At 39.1% G+C, this 26,179-nt stretch overlaps 2 protein-coding genes across 2 annotated transcripts; one reads left to right on the top strand and one right to left on the bottom strand.

Moving 5' to 3' along the window:
* Nucleotides 1–713: 713 nt before the first annotated feature.
* On the top strand, nucleotides 714–3,204 carry LOC131285653 (leucine-rich repeat-containing protein 15-like). The gene is made up of 2 exons (XM_058314510.1): nucleotides 714–730; nucleotides 2,094–3,204. Exons 1-2 carry the CDS (start codon nucleotides 714–716, stop codon nucleotides 3,202–3,204), a joined length of 1,128 nt encoding a protein of 375 aa, XP_058170493.1.
* A 1,371-nt stretch (nucleotides 3,205–4,575) lies between these two features.
* LOC131285654 (uncharacterized) lies at nucleotides 4,576–25,455 on the bottom strand. Its single transcript, XM_058314512.1, has 8 exons — nucleotides 25,110–25,455; nucleotides 23,330–23,486; nucleotides 19,746–19,956; nucleotides 15,393–15,543; nucleotides 15,018–15,293; nucleotides 14,082–14,786; nucleotides 12,948–13,063; nucleotides 4,576–4,593 (listed from the first exon to the last, which is right to left on the bottom strand). The coding sequence occupies exons 1-8, from the start codon at nucleotides 25,453–25,455 to the stop codon at nucleotides 4,576–4,578; spliced, it is 1,980 nt and encodes a 659-aa protein (XP_058170495.1).
* Between the last annotated feature and the right edge of the window lie 724 nt (nucleotides 25,456–26,179).

Consider the following 26,179-nt stretch of genomic DNA (forward strand, 5'->3'; position numbering starts at 1 on the left):
TTCGGATTGCAACATTTGCTAAGTTCTCTTTTTCTGTTTCTTATCTACAAAAAATCTTATGGTGGAACAATATATTGATGGGGTATTTATTGAGCACGGGATAACAGGTGCTATTACTATTACTTTGCTACCCACCCTCTCCGATAATACAGTTCCCAAGGGTGTTTTCGTACAGTTGCATCTTTCAAGTTAAAGCCTTTTTTGTCCGTTGGTTATTTGAGCCAACATAAAACATCTAAACGAATGTTGAACAGAAAGATACCTTTTCATCATAATTAAGTAGGTACCGCCTAAACAAAGAGAGAGAAGAATCGTATTTCTGAAACTGTGGGAAAGTTAAAATACGACATGTGATAGAGTATCACTTGCCGCATGTATCATTTTTAAGGCACAGGATGCCTAAATAAATAAAACCTGTAATGTTGAAAATTGTGACTGAGCGGATACTTTAGTGAGCAACCGTAGACAAAATTAACGTATACTTCCGGAGTCGCCAAAGTACGACCCAACAACTGATTTCATGCTGCACGTCGGATATCTTGTATACTCTAGCCCCTGAACATCGAAAAACGTGTGCCAACCCCTGCCATAGTGTATCGCTCTTGGATCGATGCGCTCTCTCGCAGTTCAGTCAGTATTTCGTGAACCTTTGGTCGAGAACGTTGCCGTTATCGAGTACTGTGCGGAGACGTCCAGATAGAACCCTTTTTAAAATGCAGCCTCCAATCAGGTAAGTTATTGTGGACTCAACCGTATGGTACCGATTGCAGAAGGTACACGTGTTACTAGTTTGAACAAAAATCTAGCGCCCATAAGGCCTGTTTAAATAGTATTTTTCATCACACTCAACATGGAATCTACTTTTTCCGTCGCCCATCGCGTCATCGCTAGACAAATTGCAGCCGATTGCAGTTGGAGCGAGGGATGGGAATGTGGTTCGATTTGAGTATGGAGGGCAAGTTCAAGAGACAGACAGAGAGAGAGAGAATGTTAAATTGAAATAAAACCAACGTTCGTTTGCCGGCTAGCTAGACAGAATTTGGCGCATGCGGTTAAGACCTGTGGCCCCGCTGTCTTGTTCCGGTGGCGTGTTTTGGTTTTCGCACGGTCTCCACCTGCCGGTCACCGTGTTGCACATATCAACGTGTCTCGAACACATCAATGTCTCGGTGGAAAAGGAAGGAAAGGTTGTGTTCAAGTCTGGAAATAACAAGTAGCACGGTAGCCATTGATTTGTTGAAGTATATTCGTGTTTTCTTCTCATTGGCACTCGCAAGGTGAAGTTCGTTAACGAATTATGAACAAACTTCGCGACAAGAAGAGATTTTTTTCCACCCCACCTCCATACACGTGGTGTCAGTTACGTGAAATAATAAATGGATTATTACTGTGATGCGAAAGTTGCACGTAAACGTTAACCATCACTTTATTTATTCTCAGTAACAAAATGGTATGTGTGTTTCTGAACTAGTACCAGTAGTGTTTTCACGGCCAATATTAAAAGGTTGAACAAATTGACCTAACAACTATGTTTTGAATAATTAATTACGACAGTAACCAATTTTAGGAATTTACACTTGCATCCAGATAGTCTCTGTTGGTGCGAATAGTTGATAAATCAAAGTACCATGGAACATTTCTTATACCCAAATTAAAACTCCTCTGTTATGCAGGTAGAACTTTGGTTTGCTTTGGGAGAGATCCAAGAAGAGAAAAATAGCAGTAAATAAACAGCTTCGAACTTCCTGCCATGTTTATTTTATCACTGCCGTTGGCTGAGTAAACAAACTGATACAAGTGTTCAGTATGCTAACGAGAAAAATACTCTACAATCCGACTCCGACAATCAACAGTAGGCCGATAAATCAAAACCACAGGAGCATCTCCGTGGTCTACCATTGATCCTCGAGAAAAACAAACTCGAAAATACGTTCATTTTGTTGAAAAATTGTAGAGGCTTCAGAGTGTCTGGATATTCGTTTGTTATATTTTTTATTTATTTATTAGAAACACTTTGCACTGTTACGGCAACAATGGTCTTTTGGAAATTATTATGTTCTTTGTTAATTTAAACTTTATTATTATTTTTTCAGCTTCACTGCTTTGCTAGCGATCGTATGCAGCCTGGTTTGTATTGCTTTGGCTAACACCATCCATGAATGCACCGTGGAAAAGCGGCAGGATGAGCATGTTTGTGTGTTCCGTAGCGTGGTTTACCGTGCGAACGATACGAACTTTGTCTTCAAAGCACCGGCGTCGCCCAAGGTAGAGCACATTGTATTCGAAGACAGCACGCTGAATCACATTCCGACGGAGTTTCTTACGGCTTTCCCCACACTGAAAGCGCTCACCGTGGTCCAGGCGAACTTGAGCTCTGTAGTGATCCCGTCCAAGCTGGAGCGCCTGTATGCGTCAAATAACCGTATCTCGAAAGTGATAGTGCATCAGACTAAGGATAGTACAACGATGACCGAATTAATACTTGATTCGAACCATCTTTCGGATATCTCAAACCTAACACGCTTGGCAAAGCTGGAGATATTGATGCTTAGCGGCAACAAGGAACTGCCATTCGAGGACACGGTCGATCTTGGTCGCTTCAAGGGACTAGATAGTCTCCGCTCGCTGGTGCTGTCCGATGTAGGTATGATGTACGTCGAGAACAAGGACAATGTCGCCCTACCATCGTTGGAGCTGCTCGATCTTTCCAACAACAATCTCATCACCACAAACCTGGAAATGAAGGTGCTCGCGCCTATGAAAAAGCTGGAGATTCTCCGACTCACACATACGCTTATCTCCGACCTGGAGGCGTTGCAGCTGACGCAAAACAATGGTAATCTGAGAAAGGTATACTTGGAGGGTAACAATTTCCAGTGCGACCGACAGAAGCAGATAGTGGATCATTTCAATCTCTCGGGAGTTGAAACGCCGGTTGACAACAAGAACGCTAACTGCATACATGGCTTCCAGAAGCAGAACGATATATGCTGCCAAACTGCTGCTTTGGGAAAGCTGCACCAGGCACTAGAACCGACCACGAAAATAGCCACGTCACCCGAAGTTCAAACGACTACACCAAGCACCTCAACTATGCCTTCTAGGATGGAAAAGAACAAAGAAAGCGCAGCCACTCTGATCATGTTGGGAAATGGGCTGTTGGTCCTGACGTTTGTCGCCATCCTCAAGTCAGGTTGGTTCTAATCCGTCTACAGGGCGCACGTTCCTTTATGGAGTGGTCGGACTATTGATTTCGTCAAATTTTTTTTTGTTCTATTCTTAGTGGGTGGAAAAACAGTAGATGATGAAAGGCCTCGGTGGTAATCTAACAGTACTGATTGCAAACTAATTACAGTTTGGGAACGATTACCTCGTTCTACATTTATTCCACATTCGATGTCTTACCTTTTTTTTGCGAGGAATTCATATCTTCACATGAAACTGTGGCCAAAACGACACACGATACCATTTTATCATGTCATGGCTAGGAAATACTGTGGAAAAGAGATATGAATGCCCGCTTATGATGTGTTTGAAATTGTTCGATTAGAAGGAATAGGAGGAGACCGATAAAATATCATTCTTAAATGAGGCTGAGAGCGTAAATAGGTTGCATGGCGATGTGAAACAGCAGATTGGCTATTTGGAGGACTACGATTAATTGTGATTTTGCAAAACGAAATCGGGTAGTTCTAGAATTACAGTATATAAGAATTATGAATTGTCTGCATGCGGTATTGTTTCCATTTGGCCATTACAGTAAAAGTTTGTTTTTAATCTTTATTCTGTACGTTTATTTCTTTGCCACAAGCTTTCGATGTTCATACATGTCAGGTTTTAGGCGATTTTAGCTGCCAAATAGTTGGGATTGGGTTTAATGCTGAAAGTAATAGGGTATCATCGGATAATCTTGGTAGTCAACGTAAATAAATAAAAATAGATGTAGCTTTAAGCATTCATGGTAACATTTACGGAAAACAGATTTGTCTCAAGTAATCCTATCCATTTGATAAAACATACACACACACTTTAGCTTGCAAAATGAGCAATGAATGGCTGCAACCACATGTATTACAATAATCTTTTATATAACAGTTTTTGAAAGGATGAGTCCGTCTGGTGTAAACGAGTGATAGAAGTATGGCAAGTGCTCTTACTGAGAGGAAGTAATTGTAACCGAGTTAAAAAGGGTCAGGAACATTCATTTGCCAGCAGCAGTAGAAGAACAAAACCAAATGAAGGTCCGAGAAGGTGATTGATAAAGAAGTAGGAGGAAAATCGTCCTGTAAAAACTCTTCTTTTGTAGCTTGAAGCACTTGAAACAATTATCGTCCACGCATGCCATAGCAAACACCTATTATCTTCATTTCAAAATTAAATTTCCGTCGTCCTTCTACCTTAAATTAATACTTAACAATATTGAAAATATCGTTTTTTTACCCATGCACATTTCCGGTCTGTTTTTCGAGCCAATTTGATATGGTGCTAGTGACAAAAAGAAACCCGCAAACCACAAATTAGAACAAAAGTCTCCTTACCCGAAGCTTTCATCTAACATGCGCGTCACACTGCACATTATTCATCGTATTCACGCTGTATTATGGTAGAAGTAAACAGGTTTAGAATCTCACAACTTACCACCCTGAAGTTATTGCTTTTGAAGGAAAATATGAGAAAACTTAACATTATTTTATTTTTCTTATGATAGTCATGTGAATGACGAGGTATTGATTTATTTCATTATAATAGTTGAACTTTTTGAGCAATTTAAACAAGTTTTCCCAGAATAGCAAAAACAATATTATAATATAAGTAATTAAAATCATCATAACATGTTTTACAAATGGCAATTGTTATCAATTTAACTAAACAGATCAATTATTGTATGTAAGTTCACCTAGGTTTTCCGCGTGTCTGAGAACAAGGCAAATGTAATGAGCATCGATTGTCATGGAGCGTGTGGCTCCTCGAGATGCTATTTTTTGTAATTTCGTTCTTGGTGTTCGAGCAACTTCCCAGAGTCGATTGCAGAGATGCTTCAAAGGACGGTGGGACTTTCCACGAATGTGAAATTTCTCTAAATTTATGAAAATTGGTACATGCTGTGTATCACCTGGAAAGTGGTCTTTAATTAATGGGGGTTTGGTTAAGTTGGGAGGTGCGTCCTCAAGCACTAAGCAGAAAGAGGGAATGATCGAAGGGGATTTTGAATATAGAGAGGAAACGATTTCATACGGGGTCGCTTCGTAGGCAACACGTCCGACTCTTACAGGGTTTTCCATTTGATAGCACAAAATAATCAGATGATTCCACAAACGCAGTAGATGATTCCACAAACGTGACAGATGACAAGCCAAATGAGGCATGTACACAACAATCGTGGCACATGATATCACAATTGTGGGAGATGATAGCACAAGCCAGTACGGTGGTGTCAGTGAAGTACAAAATCGCGCGTATAAACGAAAGTCAACGCGGGTCTACAAGTCTGCCGAATCGCTGTGGATTCGTTTATACGCGCGATTGACAGACCATCCGTACCGGCTTGTGCTATCATCTCCTACAATTGTGATATCATGTGCCACGATTGTTGTGTACATGCCACACTTGGCTTGTCATCTGTCACGTTTGTGGAATCATCTACTGCGTTTGTGGAATCATCTGATTATTTTGTGCTATCAAATGGAAAACCCTGTATTGACGATCTTAAGATTCTTACGATCTTATGCCAGAGTAAACTTCATAAGTATGGCACAACACACGCAGAAACGATCTATTTCCGCTGGCGTTTCTGCAGCTGTTTGCCTTCTCGAGACTTCAGCTCTTGCTGGATCAATGTCACTGATCTTGCCTTCCTTTTATCTTCCCTTTTAGGGTTCGTTGCCAACTGGTATGCAGATAGGTATCTGTAATACTGCTGTTTACATTGTTACATTTACTGTTGCTGCTAGTGATGCTTCGGTGTCAGCGATTTTATTCTGTATTTAGTGGCACAGATTTGTCCCGTGATACCTCTGACAATATTGCTTTGAATCTCGTACACGATGCGACCCTCACTCTTACGAAAGGACGTGCCGTAAGCTTGTGAAGTTGGCTTAGAAACAAAAACTGGTTTATTTAAGGCCCGACTTACCTGTATGCGAAATAAGTCAATCCAATTTCACGAAGGCTCCTTTCGAATATTTATTGTTTTTTATTCGTTGTAATGTACATTTTTTTTATGTGAACCTTATCTTAAGTTCATTTACAAGGTTACTTCATTATTTATTTAAGAATAATATTATCAATAACTAGCTTAAAAACAAACATATTAACTTTACAATTATTTTATATTATTTTGATAAACTTCATACGACAAGTGTTTACATAAATCCGTGAATATTCTTCTTCTTTGCGTAACGACCTCTTGGTCATACCAACCCGTTAAGGGCTTACGAGACTTGTTTCCCTGTTGTACGTGGATAGTCAGTCCTCTCGTACAGGGGAGGGTCCGGTCTCGGTTGGGATTCGAACCCACGCCGTCGAGGTGGTGACCCCCGGCGCTCATGGGCCTATTTTCTAACCGGCGCTACCGCTTGGCTGTCGCGGATCCGTGAATATTACTAACTCTGTTATTGCCATCCCCTAGTTTTCAACGATCGAAATACAAATTATGTAAATCTTCTCAAAGATTATCAATAAATCAACCGCATAGATATATCTTAGACTTATAATTACACTGTTGAAAGATGATGTTTCCTCAATCTAACTATTCTCTTTGGTATATGCAACCATATGATTGCCTTTCCATATACAGTTAATTTTTTTCTAATTTTGATTCACTCCACCGTTTCGAAAATTTGGAAACCCTTTCCTCAACTAATCTTTTGCATTGAACTTACTTGCAACTTGCTAATATGCTCAGAAACAAGTATATTATTAAACACCGCATGATAATAAAAAAAACCCTCAAACCGTCGCAATCGAATACACCAAGGTAGTTACGATTGAAAAATGAATGATTAATTTTATTAAGCCATCCTCAATTATGCTCACGTAATAGAACAAAGCGTTTAAGATATCATATTGATCATTCAGTTCCTTCGCATCTAAACCGTAATAATCAATGAGACATTTCAGCATTTTGATAATAAACCCCTGGCGGATTTGGCCAAGCAACAAAAACTTTCTTACCCGTTTCTTTGACTCCCGAGTTCAGCTTTCCAGTTGATTTTAAGAAATTTCATAAGATATCCATCAATCAAACGACTTTTTTATAATACTTACACTTCTAGTTCAATTTTTTTGCCCATTCCAACAGAGGTTTGTGCAATTAGAGAAGAAATTGTTCCTGCAATTTTTGTTCTCGCTTTTTTATCTCTCTATGAATTTTGCTGTTATTGAACGACGCATACCAGAAGACGCTCTTTCCCATCGAATCCGGTTGATCAATGCAGTCAAAAGGGTCTTTGTCCATCAAATAAGTGAATATTTCCACTTTCTGTGCAACATTCCTACTGTCGCCAACGCAGTAGAAGAACGCATTCCTGTTTTCATCTTTTTCATTGATTTCCTTTGCATCAAAACCATGTTGCTCAATGAGACATTTCGCCAAAGTTAACCAACCCTCCATACAAACAATATGCAGAAGATTCCTGCCCGTGCTTTCGTATCTGTAGTCCAGTTCTCCATTTCTTTTCAAGTAATCGCAAATGATCTTTACCGACTTTTCATCAACCAACATATTGTCTTCTAAATATTCTAACTTTCCTTTAAGATTTAAGGTTGAACTTTGTAATTTGACCATCAAAAGAGGGATTCGTTCTTCGATAGGAAGATGTTCCTGTCGCATACCAAAAAACGCTCCTTCCCATCGAATTCAGTTGACTGAAGCAGTCGAAAGGATCTTTCTCTATCATATAAGTGAATATTTCCACTTTCTGTGCAACATTCCTACTGTCGCCAACGCAGTAGAAGAACGCATTCCTGTTTTCATCTTTTTCATTGATTTCCTTTGCATCAAAACCATGTTGATCAATGAGACATTTCACCAAAGTTAACCAACCCTCCATGCAAGCGAAATGCAGAAGATTAATGCCCGATTTTTCGTATCTGTAGTCCAGTTCTCCATTTGTTTTCAAGTAATCGCAAATGATCTTTACCGACTTTTCATCAACCAACATATTGTCTTCTAAATATTCTAACTTTCCTTTAGGATTTAAGTTTGAACTTTGTAATTTGACCATCAAAACAGGGATTCGTTCTTCGATCGAAAGATGTTCCTGCAATTTACACTCTCGTTTGAAAATATCCTTACGAATCTCATTATTATACGTCGCATACCAAAATAAACTCCTTCCCATCGAATCCAGTTGACTGAAGCAGTAGAAAGGGTCTTTCTCTATCATATAAGTGAATATTTCCACTTTCTTTGAAGGATTTTCACTGTTGCCAACGCAGTAGAAGAACGCGTTCCTGTTTTCATCTTCTTCATTGATTTCCTTTGCATCAAAACCATGTTGTTCAATGAGACATTTCGCCAAAGTTAACCAACCCTCCATGCAAGCGATATGCAGAAGATTCCTGCCCGTGCTTTCGTATCTGTAGTCCAGTTCTCCATTTCTTTTCAAGTAATCGCAAATGATCTTTACCGACTTTTCATCAACCAACATATTGTCTTCTAAATATTCTAACTTTCCTTTAAGATTTAAGGTTGAACTTTGTAATTTGACCATCAAAACAGGGATTCGTTCTTCGATAGGAAGATGTTCCTGCAATTTACACTCTCGTTTGAAAATGGCCTTACCAATTTGTTCATTAATAACTGTCGCATACCAAAAGAAGCTCCTTTCCTTCGAATCGAGTTGACTGAAGCAGTCGAAAGGGTCTTTCTCTATCAAATAAGTGAATATTTCCACTTTCTGTGCAACATTCCTACTGTCGCCAACGCAGTAGAAGAACGCATTCCTGTTTTCATCTTTTTCATTGATTTCCTTTGCATCAAAACCATGTTGCTCAATGAGACATTTCGCCAACGTCAACCAACCCTCCATGCAAGCGATATGCAGAAGATTCATGCCCGATTTTTCGTATCTGTAGTCCAGTTCTCCATTTGTTTTCAAGTAATCGCAAATGATCTTTACCGACTTTTCATCAACCAAAATATTGTCTTCTAAATATTCTAACTTTCCTACCAGATTTAAGTTTGAACTTTGTAATTTGACCATCAAAACAGGGATTCGTTCTTCGATAGGAAGATGTTCCTGCAATTTACACTCTCGTTTGAAAATGGCCTTACCAATTTCATCATTATTATCCGTCGCATACCAAAAGACGCTCCTTTCCTTCGAATCCAGTTGACTGAAGCAGTCAAAAGGGTCTTTCTCCATTAAATAAGTGAATATTTCCACTTTCTTTGAAGGATTTTCACTGTTGCCAACGCAGTAGAAGAACGCATTCCTGTTTTCATCTTTTTCATTGATTTCCTTTGCATCAAAACCATGTTGTTCAATGAGACATTTCGCCAAAGTTAACCAACCCTCCATGCAAGCGATATGCAGAAGATTCCTGCCCGTTTCTTCGTTTCGGTAGTCCAGTTCTCCATTTGTTTTCAAGTAATCGCAAATGATCTTTACCGACTTTTCATCAACCAGATGATTGTCTTCTAAATATTCTAACTTTCCTATAAGATTTAAGTTTGAACTTTGTAATTTGACCATCAAAAGAGGGATTCGTTCTTCGATAGGAAGATGTTCCTGCAATTTACACTCTCGTTTGAAAATATCCTTACCAATTTCTTCATTACTACCCGTCGCATACCAAAAAACGCTTCTTCCCATCGAATTCAGTTGACTGAAGCAGTAGAATGGGTCTTTCTCTATCATATAAGTGAATATTTCCACTTTCTTTGAAGGATTTTCACTGTTGCCAACGCAGTAGAAGAACGCGTTCCTGTTTTCATCTTCTTCATTGATTTCCTTTGCATCAAAACCATGTTGTTCAATGAGACATTTCGCCAAAGTTAACCAACCCTCCACGCAAGCGATATGCAGAAGATTCCTGCCCGTGCTTTCGTATCTGTAGTCCAGTTCTCCATTTCTTTTCAAGTAATCGCAAATGATCTTTACCGACTTTTCATCAACCAACATATTGTCTTCTAAATATTCTAACTTTCCTTTAAGATTTAAGGTTGAACTTTGTAATTTGACCATCAAAAGAGGGATTCGTTCTTCGATAGGAAGATGTTCCTGCAATTTACACTCTCGTTTGAAAATATCCTTACCAATTTCTTCATTACTACCCGTCGCATACCAAAAAACGCTTCTTCCCATCGAATTCAGTTGACTGAAGCAGTAGAATGGGTCTTTCTCTATCATATAAGTGAATATTTCCACTTTCTTTGAAGGATTTTCACTGTTGCCAACGCAGTAGAAGAACGCGTTCCTGTTTTCATCTTCTTCATTGATTTCCTTTGCATCAAAACCATGTTGTTCAATGAGACATTTCGCCAAAGTTAACCAACCCTCCACGCAAGCGATATGCAGAAGATTCCTGCCCGTGCTTTCGTATCTGTAGTCCAGTTCTCCATTTCTTTTCAAGTAATCGCAAATGATCTTTACCGACTTTTCATCAACCAACATATTGTCTTCTAAATATTCTAACTTTCCTTTAAGATTTAAGGTTGAACTTTGTAATTTGACCATCAAAAGAGGGATTCGTTCTTCGATAGGAAGATGTTCCTGCAATTTACACTCTCGTTTGAAAATATCCTTACCAATTTCTTCATTACTACCCGTCGCATACCAAAAAACGCTCCTTCCCATCGAATTCAGTTGACTGAAGCAGTCGAAAGGATCTTTCTCTATCATATAAGTGAATATTTCCACTTTCTGTGCAACATTCCTACTGTCGCCAACGCAGTAGAAGAACGCATTCCTGTTTTCATCTTTTTCATTGATTTCCTTTGCATCAAAACCATGTTGTTCAATGAGACATTTCACCAAAGTTAACCAACCCTCCATGCAAGCGAAATGCAGAAGATTAATGCCCGTGCTTTCGTATCTGTAATTCAGTTCTCCATTTGTTTTCAAGTAATCGCAAATGATCTTTACCGACATTTTATCAACCAACATATTGTCTTCTAAATATCTTAACTTTCCCATAAGACTTAAGGTTGAACTTTGTAATTTGACCATCAAAACGGGGATTCGTTCTTCGATAGGAAGATGCTCCTGCAATTTACACTCTCGTTTGAAAAGATTCTTACGAATTTCTTCATTATTCGTCGCATACAAAAAGACGCTTCTACCCTTCGAATCCAGTTGACTGAAACAGTCGAAAGGATCTTTCTCTATCAAATAAGTGAATATTTCCACTTTCTTTGCAGCATTTTCACTGTTGCCAACGCAGTAGAAGAACGCATTCCTGTTTTCATCTTTTTCATTGATTTCCTTTGCATCAAAACCATGTTGTTCAATGAGACATTTCACCAAAGTTAACCAACCCTCCATGCAAGCGATATGCAGAAGACTCCTGCCCGATTTTTCGTATCTGTAGTCCAGTTCTCCATTTGTTTTCAAGTAATCGCAAATGATCTTTACCGACTTTTCATCAACCAACATATTGTCTTCTAAATATTCTAACTTTCCTTTAGGATTTAAGTTTGAACTTTGTAATTTGACCATCAAAACAGGGATTCGTTCTTCGATCGAAAGATGTTCCTGCAATTTACACTCTCGTTTGAAAATATCCTTACGAATCTCATTATTATACGTCGCATACCAAAATAAACTCCTTCCCATCGAATCCAGTTGACTGAAGCAGTAGAAAGGGTCTTTCTCTATCAAATAAGTGAATATTTCCACTTTCTTTGCAGCATTTTGACTGTTGCCAACGCAGTAGAAGAACGCGTTCCAGTTACCGTCTTTTTTATTGATTTCCTTTGCATCAAAACCATGTTGTTCAATGAGACATTTCGCCAAAGTTAACCAACTCTCCATGCAAGCGAAATGCAGAAGATTCCTGCCCGTTTCTTCGTCTCTGTAGTCCAGTTCTCTATTTGTTTTCAAGTAATCGCATATGATCTTTACCGACTTTTCATCTACCAACATATTGTCTTCTAAATATTCTAACTTTCCTTTAGGATTTAAGTTTGAACTTTGTAATTTGACCATCAAAACGGGGATTCGTTCTTCGATAGGAAGATGCTCCTGCAATGTACACTCTCTTTTAAATAGTTGTATGGAAATGTTGACATGATTTTTTAAGAAATAGTGAAATACACTGTTTCCATTCGAATCTAGTTGAGCAAAACAATCAAAAGATTCTCTTGCTAACATATAAAAGAAGAAATTCGACAATCCTTGTCCAGAATCTATGTGCGTCTCACTCGAAGCACAATAGAAGAATGCGTTCCAGTTAGCATCTTTTTCATTCATGTTGGTTATGTCAAACTCAAAATGCTCAATTAAACATTTTCCCAAAGCAAACCACTGATTCCGAATGGCGGTATGTAAAAGATTCCTACCCATTTCATCAGTGTATTGAAGTTCGTTGACTGCTTTTAGAGCCTCACAAATCGTTTTACATTTCATTGGAAAACCTAAATGTGTGAATTTAACATATTCTAACATATCCTTTGCATCGAAGTTCATTCTTTTCAATTGCTTGAACAAAAGAGAAAGAAGCTCTGAATTGAAATCTTCTAACTTCGTACGAAACTTTCTTTCAACAATGTATTCCGACATCGGGCGGTTGTTCTTGACTGCATAGTAAAAAACATTTTTATCCTTCAAATCTAGCTTATCAAAACATTCCATTGCATCTTTTTCCATCATATAAGTGCATATATTTTCTCTGTTGGCATATGTCGATTGACGCGATTTCTTGATTGATGCGTAATAAAAAAAAGCATTCCAGTTGTTTTCCAATTTGTTGATTTCCGTTGGTTTGAAATCATAATCTTTTACCAGACATTTCACGAAATTTAAATCACCGTATTTTGCCGCTAAATGTAACAGATTTCTACCTTCTTTATCAGTGCCCTTAGTGTCTACTGTTTTATTGAGAAGATAATGAAAAGAGTCTTGGCAAAACCATTCAATTTTACAGTTTGTAATAATGTGTGTTATGAAGTGATTGTTTACTGTGGTTTTTGTTTTAAGTAATAAATATTCAATTATTGATGTATGATCTATCAGCAATGCCTTTGAGAGCAAAAACTGTGTACCTATGTCAATACAGGTATCGTCGCTTGGTTCAAATGTTGTAGGAAAATATCTGTAAAGATCGCGTTGGGATAAAAACACCTTATTTGCTTGTTTTTTATTATATGGCGTTGTTTGCTTTTGTTCTTGTATCTCATTTTCTTCCAAACAAGTTATTTCGTGCCGAGAGCAGTAATTGTGGAAAAGAGATTTAAACTCCAGTTCATTACTTTGCATGTACAAAAGCAACATCAACAACTCTTTTTCAAAATTATCCATCACTGGCAATGGGAAGCTATGATCGATGATCATATACCGTAGAACGTTAATCGAACGACACTTGGCTGCCAATGCTATCATATTAGATGCGTTTGATTGTAAGAAATCAGATTTTTTCGATTTTTCTACCAGTATTTCAAACATTATTGAATCAGTCATGATGCAAAGGTCCAGAAGAGGTAATTCTTTTGTTTCGTTTTTCTTGTATATGATTTTAAATTGATGTTCTTGATCTTTGATTATATTTTTTAAAAAATCGTTCGGAATATGCAACTGCAAATTCAGTTGATTCTTATCAACCAAGTTTGCCACTAACTTATCAAAAAAAAGGTTCAAAGATTGCTTTGCGATTTCCTTCTGTGCAGAATTCAATGTATAATGCTTCTTCAAACATTTTGGAAGGTTCTTTTGAACAATATCTATTTAACATTTCAGGAGTATCGATAGAAGTTCCTTTATCTAATAATTTTATCAAGTTATTGAATGTTTCCAATGTTTGCTGGTTCACGCAATAGGCATAATCCATAGTAAACCACTCAAAATATGTATCTTTTGATCCTATGCTGCTTTGGTTGGGGTGATCTAATAAAAACTCAATAATATTTGGTGTTTTTTCACAATCTTTGAAAATTTGTGATCGATAGTTGAAAACTGCCAATTGCAATGGGGTTCTTCCCCATGGATCCTTTTTATTTATTGAATTTGGGGTTTCATTAAGAATGTGTTTTATTTTAGAATTTGAACAATCTAGAATTGCAGTATGAAGAAGAAGGTTTTTACAAATCATTCTATCCAAAAACTGCGTTATTTCTACTCTTTCATCTGCGTCATATACTTTGCGTTTCAAGAAGTCTTTCACAATCGCATCATTTGTATGACTATGGAACCAAAGAGACGCAAAGTATTCCGCAAACAATCGGTGGTTGAAGATCGGTGCGCCATTCACTATTCCTTCGATAAAACCAGATTTTTCTGATCCTTCATGAACATTTTCCATGCACTTGCGAGCCTTTTCTATTTGTGTATTTGATAGTAGCATCTTTATTGCATGTTCGTCAAAAACAGCATACAAAGCCAACAGTGTGTGGTTATTTACAAAGTCTTGTTTGAAGGCCTTTTCTCTTTCTCTCGCGGCAGGGGTTTTAGCTGAATTATAAGTTGAGCCTGTTTTCTCAATGTTGAAAATGTTCAGCTTCTTATCGACAACACTTTCCATCATTGTTAGAAGGTCAAAGGCTTTCTCACACTCATCAATAATTCGCTTTGAAATTGATTCTTCTTCCAAATTAATGTACTTTTCGAGCATAGGTATTATTAGCATAACTGCCATATTTAAGAATAGAGGGTTTGCAATCATGTTTTGCATAGATGTTTTTAATATTTTACAAACAATAAGACAAGTTTTTGTTTGTTTTTTACCGTCGAATGATGTGTACCCGCTAAAGTTATTCAACAACTGTCGATGTATATAAGTGATTTGATCGTTATCATCAAATTCCACTAAACGGTAGCAAGCACAACCCTTTAACCATTTCTCTATTTCGTTTCTCAAACCGTACGGTCGACTAGATAAATACAGCTTACAAATTCCGTCAAAATCTGTAAGAGTGAATAATAATTCACATACCAGAAGCTTGTAATCTGGTGCGATTTCGTCAAACCCGTCCATCAAAATTACGAGTTGTTTGTCGTTGGACTTGCGTTCAAATAATTTTAGTAACAATAACTCATTCGGCAACCAGTTTTTGACGAGGGATTCATTTAGTTTCACATAGCCATATGATAATTCAAGTGCATTCGCTAGTTTTTGGGCAGTTTTTCGCCTTTGTTCTGTTTCTGAATCAAATTTGTAGCCAGGTTGTACAGCTACATAAATAAGCTTAAATAGAATTTTGATTGCAGATAATTTGTTCCCAATGCAGAATTTACCCTCAGTTTTTAACTGTTCAAAGTCCGTGGAATATTCATACAGATTTATCTTAATAATCCACCACGAAGGACAGATCTCCTGTAAATAGTTTGCTAGCCAAGTGATGTAGAATGACTTCCCGGACCCAGCTTCATTAAAAATTACGTGCACCTTTAATTTGGAATTGTTTTTAGCACAATCAACGGAATTTAATTCAGTTTCTACAGAATTAGAATTAATATTTACTAGATTGAGTTCAGTTTTCTCCATGGCGTTTCTATCAACACCAGGTGGTTGTATGTCTAGTGTGTTGCCCTCCAAACGAGTACTATTGAACTCTATGTTACGATTCCAATTGGGTTCCAAAAATGTTTCAAAATCCAGTTTGTCTTCTGTCCCAAACATCGATAATAATTCTGACAGTGTCCCTCCATCTTCCTTCCTAGCATACCAAATGGCACGACTGGAAGGCTCATTTAATTCATTTTTGTTACTATTTTCCCATTTTCTATGAATGTATATGCCTTTAATTTTTTCGAAATTATTTTTGTTTATGTTATTCTTAATTCCTGCTCGATCAGAAAACTGTTGGACTTCCGAGACAAAATCGATGCTATCATTTTCAAGCAAAAGTTCATTTACCGAAATTTTGGTTCCAAAACAATGTGTGTTCTTTGGTTGATCGATTATTTTGCCTCGACTTTCGTGTGTAAGATCTCGAATACGAAGATATCGTTCAGTTTCTAAAACATCAAAGCTTTGATGGGTTATTATAATTTTTTTCAGAAATTCCGTTGATTTTCCCTTAGCCAACAATTTTGAAAACTTTTCTATTCCAGGGATCTGCTTGCAGTCAATCGCCAAAATAACTGGAAAGGGCACCTCAAAAAAGGTTTCTATTATGGTCTTTTCATGTTTTTCAACTTGTTCATCTGTCAAAACCAAATAATTCAGTTCAGATTTGAAGGATTGCAAAATTGCACGAACATGCGACGGAGCAATGTTGTATCTTTCAATTTCTTCTTTGAAATCATTATTTTCGTTATTTTGTTTCTCATATAACCACCGCTTGACGTTTTTGTATAATTTATTTTGGTGCAATATTTCCGGTTTACATTGGATTTCTAAGTTTTCGATTTTACTACAGTTAGAGTAAGATATACCATCCAACTGCAAAAATTGTAATAATGCCCTAAAATGCACAAAAAACTTAATAATATCTTGTTTTTCGAAAGGTTTGCTCGCTTTATCTGTCATCCACTCCAATAGCCACTTCGAAAGTTTATCGTAAGCTAACTCGGCTACAACAGATGGTTGAATATGATAAGGTAACAGTGTAAAATTGGCATTTTTGAGCATATTAATAATGACTTCAGGTAGTATTTTCTCGTTCGCTGTATTGCAAGCAACAATGAATGATGTGAAAAATGTTTCCATATGAAACACTTCCGTTTTGATTGGTAGATTGGGTTTCGTTTCCTTTTGTTGAGAAGTAGTTTTTTTTTCTTTTGTCAACTTAATGCCCTTTGCATTAATATCTGACCAAATATCTTGCGAGGGACCAAGCAGTCCCTGATACTCCTTTTCGAATTCTATTCTAAAATTTTCAGCGTCAGGTGCATCGGAAAACTTTTCGTTAACTTCGTAAATATTCGTCTTAATATTCCGTGCAATTTGGGATGCAATCCTGTTTTGTATAAAATCACGGTACCGATTAAAAAGAGAAATACGAAAATCAACAGTAAGTTGTTTAAAAATGTATTCAGCTAATTGCTTTGCAAGCTGCTTAAAATCTGAACCTTCATCCAAGAGTTTAAAATTTTGGAATCTATAAAGGTCACTTTTTAGTGAATCAAAAAAAGAAGCAAAAATATTTACGTCAAATGAACTACGGTTAACTACTTCCATTAATTTAGTATCTTCTTCATCTAGTCGTGCGTTTGTACAAAGAACAAGCTCAGTTGGTGTCGAATCGTCCAAATGTTGGTGCAAAAAGGAATTGAAGTACTCACTCAGCGAAAATGGCCCACTCGGGGATTCAAAGTCCTTCAAAGTGATGGTCGCGGGATCATCTACTTTATGCTTAGCTTGGATGCAAAGGCGGTGCGGCGATTGATTACCCTTTTTAAAACGGAAAACGATGTCATCAAATTTTCCGCCTGTGGGATCCTCGCTGGTGATGGAGAACTCAAACTTATCGTCGGCTTTCATTTCTTTCGCTGCGTGGCACAGCAACAGTATCAGGAGCTTTTGCTGGTAGGTTATGCCGTGAAGAAATTTTGTCAATCCATGATGTTGCCCAGGCGTCTCTGTATCCGAAGTTTTTGTACGTTTTGCTGGAAATTTGCTGGGTCCGCTGTCTGTACTCTTTCTTTTTACCTTATTTCCTGTATCCTGAAAGTTGGATGCCATTGTTGGATTGCTTGATATATTTAGCAGTACGCTATCGGTATCAGAGGCTACACCACACATCGAATCTCGCATTGACGCATCAATTGTTTCTGCGGATAATTCATGCACAACTTCATTCGAATCGATTGTCAACGACGCCATTTCAAACTCGAACTTCTTGGAGTTTTTCATATGTTGATCTGGTTGATTGTTGCTGCCGCGATTAAGCGTTTCATGAACCGCATCGTTCAAATTATTCAGTTTTCGTATTTTGGGCGATGAAGCCCCTTTGTCATCAGGGTTGCATTTAATTTTCTCCATTTGCTGTGTTTGAAAAAAACTTTGAAATCTGAAATAATACAAAAAGTCTTGGCTTAGCAGCGGAATTAGCTAGATGTCGCAGAAATTTGATGATTATTTTCATAAAACGACCGGAGATATATTCAATATCATCAGAGGTCAAAAAGAAATCAATTCGGTTTTAATACAAAGCACAACTGTTCAAAGAACTTCGGGGGACTTCAAACCTTAAATTTTCTTCCGAGGGTCGTCATCGGCCCAACAAACACGCCCGCGCCCAAAACTCGCAGTCTGATTTTGTGTCACCCTACTATCATTTTTGAATGAACTCAGGCCTATCCTCGTGGATCAGAGCGAGACGCAGCGACTGACTTATGCTCCGTCGCATTCGCGCTGAAGCGCCGACATTTTTCAACGCGCTCTTGAGTGAAACTTTGCATGAAGAATGAAACAAAGCGACGGATGGAAAGCATAAACCGTTACAGTTTGAACGGAAAGCTTATTTATGAACTTTGGAAGGCACCGGCGCTGCCACCAACGCGATCATTGTAGTGATGTGCAATCAGTGACGTATTGAATTGATGCTCATCATTTTTTTTTTCACACCTCATTTTATCATAAATTTCTCGGTGGTATGGAAAAAATAGTCATGTATCAATATGGCACAAGTAAATTGAGTTGGTAAGCTAGTAGGTGAGCATCAAGTGTAGTGGAAATTTTGATCACTGAAAATGCCTACGATAGGTTTTAGAAAAATCGTCATACACAACATGACTCAGGGCAAAAGTGTCCGAGAAATTAATGAATTAACGAATATAAATTGGTCAACAGTGCATGATATTATTAAGATATACAAAGCTTACCGTAGAGTTCAAAATAAAACTAATAATAGAGAAAAAATATGTAAAACACAGTTCCTCTCCGAGACTCGTTGCGATCGGACGCACTTTTACCAAAACAGAGTGTTAAAAAAAAAAAAGTGCAAAAGCAAGCCACATCATGGCTGCTTCGAGAAGCACCCTGCGGGTGGATTTCTCGAAGCTCCCCAAAAGGCCGTCCTTGATGGAGGCCACAACCCTCGCCATGACCAAGCTGGGTCTAAGCAGCTCTTCAATCGTTTCAATCGAACGACGAAAGCCGGCATCCCACTTCCTTCACATCCGAGTGAAGGACCAGAGCCTTGCTCTAAGAACCGTCGAGGAGAACGACGGCAAGCATTCTCTCGAATGCGACGGGAAGAAATTCCCGATCCCGATCGTAATGGTCGACAATTCCGTGGTCATCAAAATCCACGACCTGTCCGAGGACATCACGGACAGATGCATTACGGATTTCTTTGCTCGCTACGGAGAAGTCCGGTCAATCCGAGCCGGAGTATGGGCGAAGCCATACCCGTGTGCCGGAATCCCTGACGGATACCGCTACGTCACAGCGGTCTTGTCTAAGCCGGTGCCGTCATACGTCTCGATTGGAGGGGAAGAGACGCTGGTAACATACCGGGGACAGCAGCAAACGTGTCGAACATGCCGTCTTGCTGCACACCATGGGATGACCTGCACCCAAGGCAGGAAACTGGTGGCTCAGAAGACGAGCGTCAACGAGAGGCTGTCGTATGCCTCAGCGGTGCAGAATGGCACCGAAAACCCTGCTCCAGCAACAGTCCCCCGGGCGAGCACACAAACCGTCCGTGCACCGACCGACCCGGTGAGCACACCGACCGTTCCGGCAAGCACAATGCTCATCCCATCGAGCACACCGATCATCCCGGCGCCCGCATCGACCGTCCCGGAGAGCGCACCGGCCGTCCGCGCACCGACAGTCCCGACGAGCACATCGACCGTCGCGGCGAGCACATCGACCGTCGCGGCGAGCGCACCGGCCGGTGCTTCGAGCCTGACAATAGGCGCACCAGCAACGATCATCCCGATGCAGGCCACTAGTGTTGCGGCTAGTACACGGACCGTCCCGGCAGTAGCATCTTTCATCCGGGCAAGTGCGTTGACCATACCGGCAGCATCGACCAGCACCAAGATGGACAACGCCGGACTTCAGGTGGACGCCGATGCCTCATCGACGTTCAAAGCCCCTCGTGTCCCTTCACCTTCCGCTACACCTTCATCCCTTTCCTGGCAAACAGTGGCAGGTAAGAGAAAGACGGACGAACAGACGGACAGCGACGTGTCGTGCAAGTCTGGGGAGGAACCGATCAAGCGTAAGCCAGGTCGTCCTCCCAAAAAGACCAATGCCACGGCAGCGAAACCGACTGGGGTAATGGAAGTGGACGCACAGTAGTTTGGTGGAAATGGATGAGTTGATGACATCAGTGACGATCGCATCGATAAACATCAATGCGATATTCAATTCCACCAAACTAGATGCACTACGAACTTTCATACGCACTCTTGACACAGACATAATCTTCCTACAAGAAGTTTCTGTCAAAGACTTAGTGCTCCCTGGGTACAATGTTGTAACAAACATTGACCACACAAGGAGAGGTACAGCGATCGCCTTGCGGGTGAACCTAAAATTTTCTCACGTCGAGCGTAGCTTGGACTCACGACTAATCTGCGTCCGGCTTGAGAATTCTTCCACGCTATGCAACATTTACGCTCCTTCGGGAAGTCAAAACAGAGCTGAGCGGGAACTCTTTTTCAACCGCTCGTTGGCGTACTACCTGCGGAATGCACCGGGACCGGTCATCCTTGCAGGGGATTTCAACTGCGTGCTGAAGTCCAAGGACGCCACGGGTATGGGGAATACGAGTCTCACTTTGCAAAACTTTGTTGACAGTATGCAGTTGTGTGACAGCTGGGAGGCTCTCAAAGGAAACTTTGTAGAGTTCTCTCACATCACACGTGGTTCGGGCTCTCGCATCGATCGCTGCTACGTCTCTAAGGACATGAAGGATCAACTGCGTGCAACAGACATGCACGTATTGTCTTTCTCGGACCATAAGGCGCTCACGGTGCCTGCCTTCCAAACATACCTCGCATGCGGCAAAATGGATACTGGCAACTTCGGCCACATATCTTGACAGCCGAAAACATGGAGGAGTTTAGATGTAAGTGGAACTATTGGACAAAACAGCGAAGGAGCTTTGGCTCCTGGATGGAATGGTGGATTCATTTCGCCAAACCAAAAATAAAATCGTTCTTCCGATGGAAAACGAATGAAAAATACTCCATGTTCCGCTTGCAGCATAACATTATCTATGCGAAGTTAGAGTCCTCATACGGTCGGTATCTTTCCAATCCGATCGAGTTGGTCAATATCAACCGTATAAAAGGAGAAATGCTACTCCTTCAGAGGCGTTTCTCCGAGGACTTTACAAGGATTAACGAAACAAGGGTGTGTGGGGAAAACCTCTCCACCTTTCAGCTTGAGAAACGAAGGCGGGAGCGCACCGTGATCACCAGACTTACGTGTGACAACAACGTTGTTTTGGACTCTCCAAAACAACTGGCAGACTATATACATACGTACTACAGGGAGTTATACACCGACGAGACAACAAACGTTGACGATACTTTCGCCTGTCATCGTGTAATCCCCGAAGATTGCGAAATCAACAACGATTGCATGGATGAGATCACCTACGGTGATGTCCTTCATGCAATTGAAAAATCGAAACCTCGAAAGTCTCCTGGGCCGGATGGAATTCCGATTGAATTTTATCAGCGAACGTTTGGGATAATTTGGAGAGAAATCATATTGATTCTCAACGATGCTCTCAGATTTTTCTGATCCTTCATGAACATTTTCCATGCACTTGCGAGCCTTTTCTATTTGTGTATTTGATAGTAGCATCTTTATTGCATGTTCGTCAAAAACAGCATACAAAGCCAACAGTGTGTGGTTATTTACAAAGTCTTGTTTGAAGGCCTTTTCTCTTTCTCTCGCGGCAGGGGTTTTAGCTGAATTATAAGTTGAGCCTGTTTTCTCAATGTTGAAAATGTTCAGCTTCTTATCGACAACACTTTCCATCATTGTTAGAAGGTCAAAGGCTTTCTCACACTCATCAATAATTCGCTTTGAAATTGATTCTTCTTCCAAATTAATGTACTTTTCGAGCATAGGTATTATTAGCATAACTGCCATATTTAAGAATAGAGGGTTTGCAATCATGTTTTGCATAGATGTTTTTAATATTTTACAAACAATAAGACAAGTTTTTGTTTGTTTTTTACCGTCGAATGATGTGTACCCGCTAAAGTTATTCAACAACTGTCGATGTATATAAGTGATTTGATCGTTATCATCAAATTCCACTAAACGGTAGCAAGCACAACCCTTTAACCATTTCTCTATTTCGTTTCTCAAACCGTACGGTCGACTAGATAAATACAGCTTACAAATTCCGTCAAAATCTGTAAGAGTGAATAATAATTCACATACCAGAAGCTTGTAATCTGGTGCGATTTCGTCAAACCCGTCCATCAAAATTACGAGTTGTTTGTCGTTGGACTTGCGTTCAAATAATTTTAGTAACAATAACTCATTCGGCAACCAGTTTTTGACGAGGGATTCATTTAGTTTCACATAGCCATATGATAATTCAAGTGCATTCGCTAGTTTTTGGGCAGTTTTTCGCCTTTGTTCTGTTTCTGAATCAAATTTGTAGCCAGGTTGTACAGCTACATAAATAAGCTTAAATAGAATTTTGATTGCAGATAATTTGTTCCCAATGCAGAATTTACCCTCAGTTTTTAACTGTTCAAAGTCCGTGGAATATTCATACAGATTTATCTTAATAATCCACCACGAAGGACAGATCTCCTGTAAATAGTTTGCTAGCCAAGTGATGTAGAATGACTTCCCGGACCCAGCTTCATTAAAAATTACGTGCACCTTTAATTTGGAATTGTTTTTAGCACAATCAACGGAATTTAATTCAGTTTCTACAGAATTAGAATTAATATTTACTAGATTGAGTTCAGTTTTCTCCATGGCGTTTCTATCAACACCAGGTGGTTGTATGTCTAGTGTGTTGCCCTCCAAACGAGTACTATTGAACTCTATGTTACGATTCCAATTGGGTTCCAAAAATGTTTCAAAATCCAGTTTGTCTTCTGTCCCAAACATCGATAATAATTCTGACAGTGTCCCTCCATCTTCCTTCCTAGCATACCAAATGGCACGACTGGAAGGCTCATTTAATTCATTTTTGTTACTATTTTCCCATTTTCTATGAATGTATATGCCTTTAATTTTTTCGAAATTATTTTTGTTTATGTTATTCTTAATTCCTGCTCGATCAGAAAACTGTTGGACTTCCGAGACAAAATCGATGCTATCATTTTCAAGCAAAAGTTCATTTACCGAAATTTTGGTTCCAAAACAATGTGTGTTCTTTGGTTGATCGATTATTTTGCCTCGACTTTCGTGTGTAAGATCTCGAATACGAAGATATCGTTCAGTTTCTAAAACATCAAAGCTTTGATGGGTTATTATAATTTTTTTCAGAAATTCCGTTGATTTTCCCTTAGCCAACAATTTTGAAAACTTTTCTATTCCAGGGATCTGCTTGCAGTCAATCGCCAAAATAACTGGAAAGGGCACCTCAAAAAAGGTTTCTATTATGGTCTTTTCATGTTTTTCAACTTGTTCATCTGTCAAAACCAAATAATTCAGTTCAGATTTGAAGGATTGCAAAATTGCACGAACATGCGACGGAGCAATGTTGTATCTTTCAATTTCTTCTTTGAAATCATTATTTTCGTTATTTTGTTTCTCATATAACCACCGCTTGACGTTTTTGTATAATTTATTTTGGTGCAATATTTCCGGTTTACATTGGATTTCTAAGTTTTCGATTTTACTACAGTTAGAGTAAGATATACCATCCAACTGCAAAAATTGTAATAATGCCCTAAAATGCACAAAAAACTTAATAATATCTTGTTTTTCGAAAGGTTTGCTCGCTTTATCTGTCATCCACTCCAATAGCCACTTCGAAAGTTTATCGTAAGCTAACTCGGCTACAACAGATGGTTGAATATGATAAGGTAACAGTGTAAAATTGGCATTTTTGAGCATATTAATAATGACTTCAGGTAGTATTTTCTCGTTCGCTGTATTGCAAGCAACAATGAATGATGTGAAAAATGTTTCCATATGAAACTCTTCCGTTTTGATTGGTAGATTGGGTTTCGTTTCCTTTTGTTGAGAAGTAGTTTTTTTTTCTTTTGTCAACTTAATGCCCTTTGCATTAATATCTGACCAAATATCTTGCGAGGGACCAAGCAGTCCCTGATACTCCTTTTCGAATTCTATTCTAAAATTTTCAGCGTCAGGTGCATCGGAAAACTTTTCGTTAACTTCGTAAATATTCGTCTTAATATTCCGTGCAATTTGGGATGCAATCCTGTTTTGTATAAAATCACGGTACCGATTAAAAAGAGAAATACGAAAATCAACAGTAAGTTGTTTAAAAATGTATTCAGCTAATTGCTTTGCAAGCTGCTTAAAATCTGAACCTTCATCCAAGAGTTTAAAATTTTGGAATCTATAAAGGTCACTTTTTAGTGAATCAAAAAAAGAAGCAAAAATATTTACGTCAAATGAACTACGGTTAACTACTTCCATTAATTTAGTATCTTCTTCATCTAGTCGTGCGTTTGTACAAAGAACAAGCTCAGTTGGTGTCGAATCGTCCAAATGTTGGTGCAAAAAGGAATTGAAGTACTCACTCAGCGAAAATGGCCCACTCGGGGATTCAAAGTCCTTCAAAGTGATGGTCGCGGGATCATCTACTTTATGCTTAGCTTGGATGCAAAGGCGGTGCGGCGATTGATTACCCTTTTTAAAACGGAAAACGATGTCATCAAATTTTCCGCCTGTGGGATCCTCGCTGGTGATGGAGAACTCAAACTTATCGTCGGCTTTCATTTCTTTCGCTGCGTGGCACAGCAACAGTATCAGGAGCTTTTGCTGGTAGGTTATGCCGTGAAGAAATTTTGTCAATCCATGATGTTGCCCAGGCGTCTCTGTATCCGAAGTTTTTGTACGTTTTGCTGGAAATTTGCTGGGTCCGCTGTCTGTACTCTTTCTTTTTACCTTATTTCCTGTATCCTGAAAGTTGGATGCCATTGTTGGATTGCTTGATATATTTAGCAGTACGCTATCGGTATCAGAGGCTACACCACACATCGAATCTCGCATTGACGCATCAATTGTTTCTGCGGAAGATTCATGCACAACTTCATTCGAATCGATTGTCAACGACGCCATTTCAAACTCGAACTTCTTGGAGTTTTTCATATGTTGATCTGGTTGATTGTTGCTGCCGCGATTAAGCGTTTCATGAACCGCATCGTTCAAATTATTCAGTTTTCGTATTTTGGGCGATGAAGCCCCTTTGTCATCAGGGTTGCATTTAATTTTCTCCATTTGCTGTGTTTGAAAAAAACTTTGAAATCTGAAATAATACAAAAAGTCTTGGCTTAGCAGCGGAATTAGCTAGATGTCGCAGAAATTTGATGATTATTTTCATAAAACGACCGGAGATATATTCAATATCATCAGAGGTCAAAAAGAAATCAATTCGGTTTTAATACAAAGCACAACTGTTCAAAGAACTTCGGGGGACTTCAAACCTTAAATTTTCTTCCGAGGGTCGTCATCGGCCCAACAAACACGCCCGCGCCCAAAACTCGCAGTCTGATTTTGTGTCACCCTACTATCATTTTTGAATGAACTCAGGCCTATCCTCGTGGATCAGAGCGAGACGCAGCGACTGACTTATGCTCCGTCGCATTCGCGCTGAAGCGCCGACATTTTTCAACGCGCTCTTGAGTGAAACTTTGCATGAAGAATGAAACAAAGCGACGGATGGAAAGCATAAACCGTTACAGTTTGAACGGAAAGCTTATTTATGAACTTTGGAAGGCACCGGCGCTGCCACCAACGCGATCATTGTAGTGATGTGCAATCAGTGACGTATTGAATTGATGCTCGTCATTTTTTTTTTCACACCTCATTTTATCATAAATTTCTCGGTGGTATGGAAAAAATAGTCATGTATCAATATGGCACAAGTAAATTGAGTTGGTAAGCTAGTAGGTGAGCATCAAGTGTAGTGGAAATTTTGATCACTGAAAATGCCTACGATAGG

This window comes from Anopheles ziemanni, chromosome 3 (assembly GCF_943734765.1).
Source record: "Anopheles ziemanni chromosome 3, idAnoZiCoDA_A2_x.2, whole genome shotgun sequence".
Lineage (NCBI taxonomy): Eukaryota > Metazoa > Arthropoda > Insecta > Diptera > Culicidae > Anopheles > Anopheles ziemanni.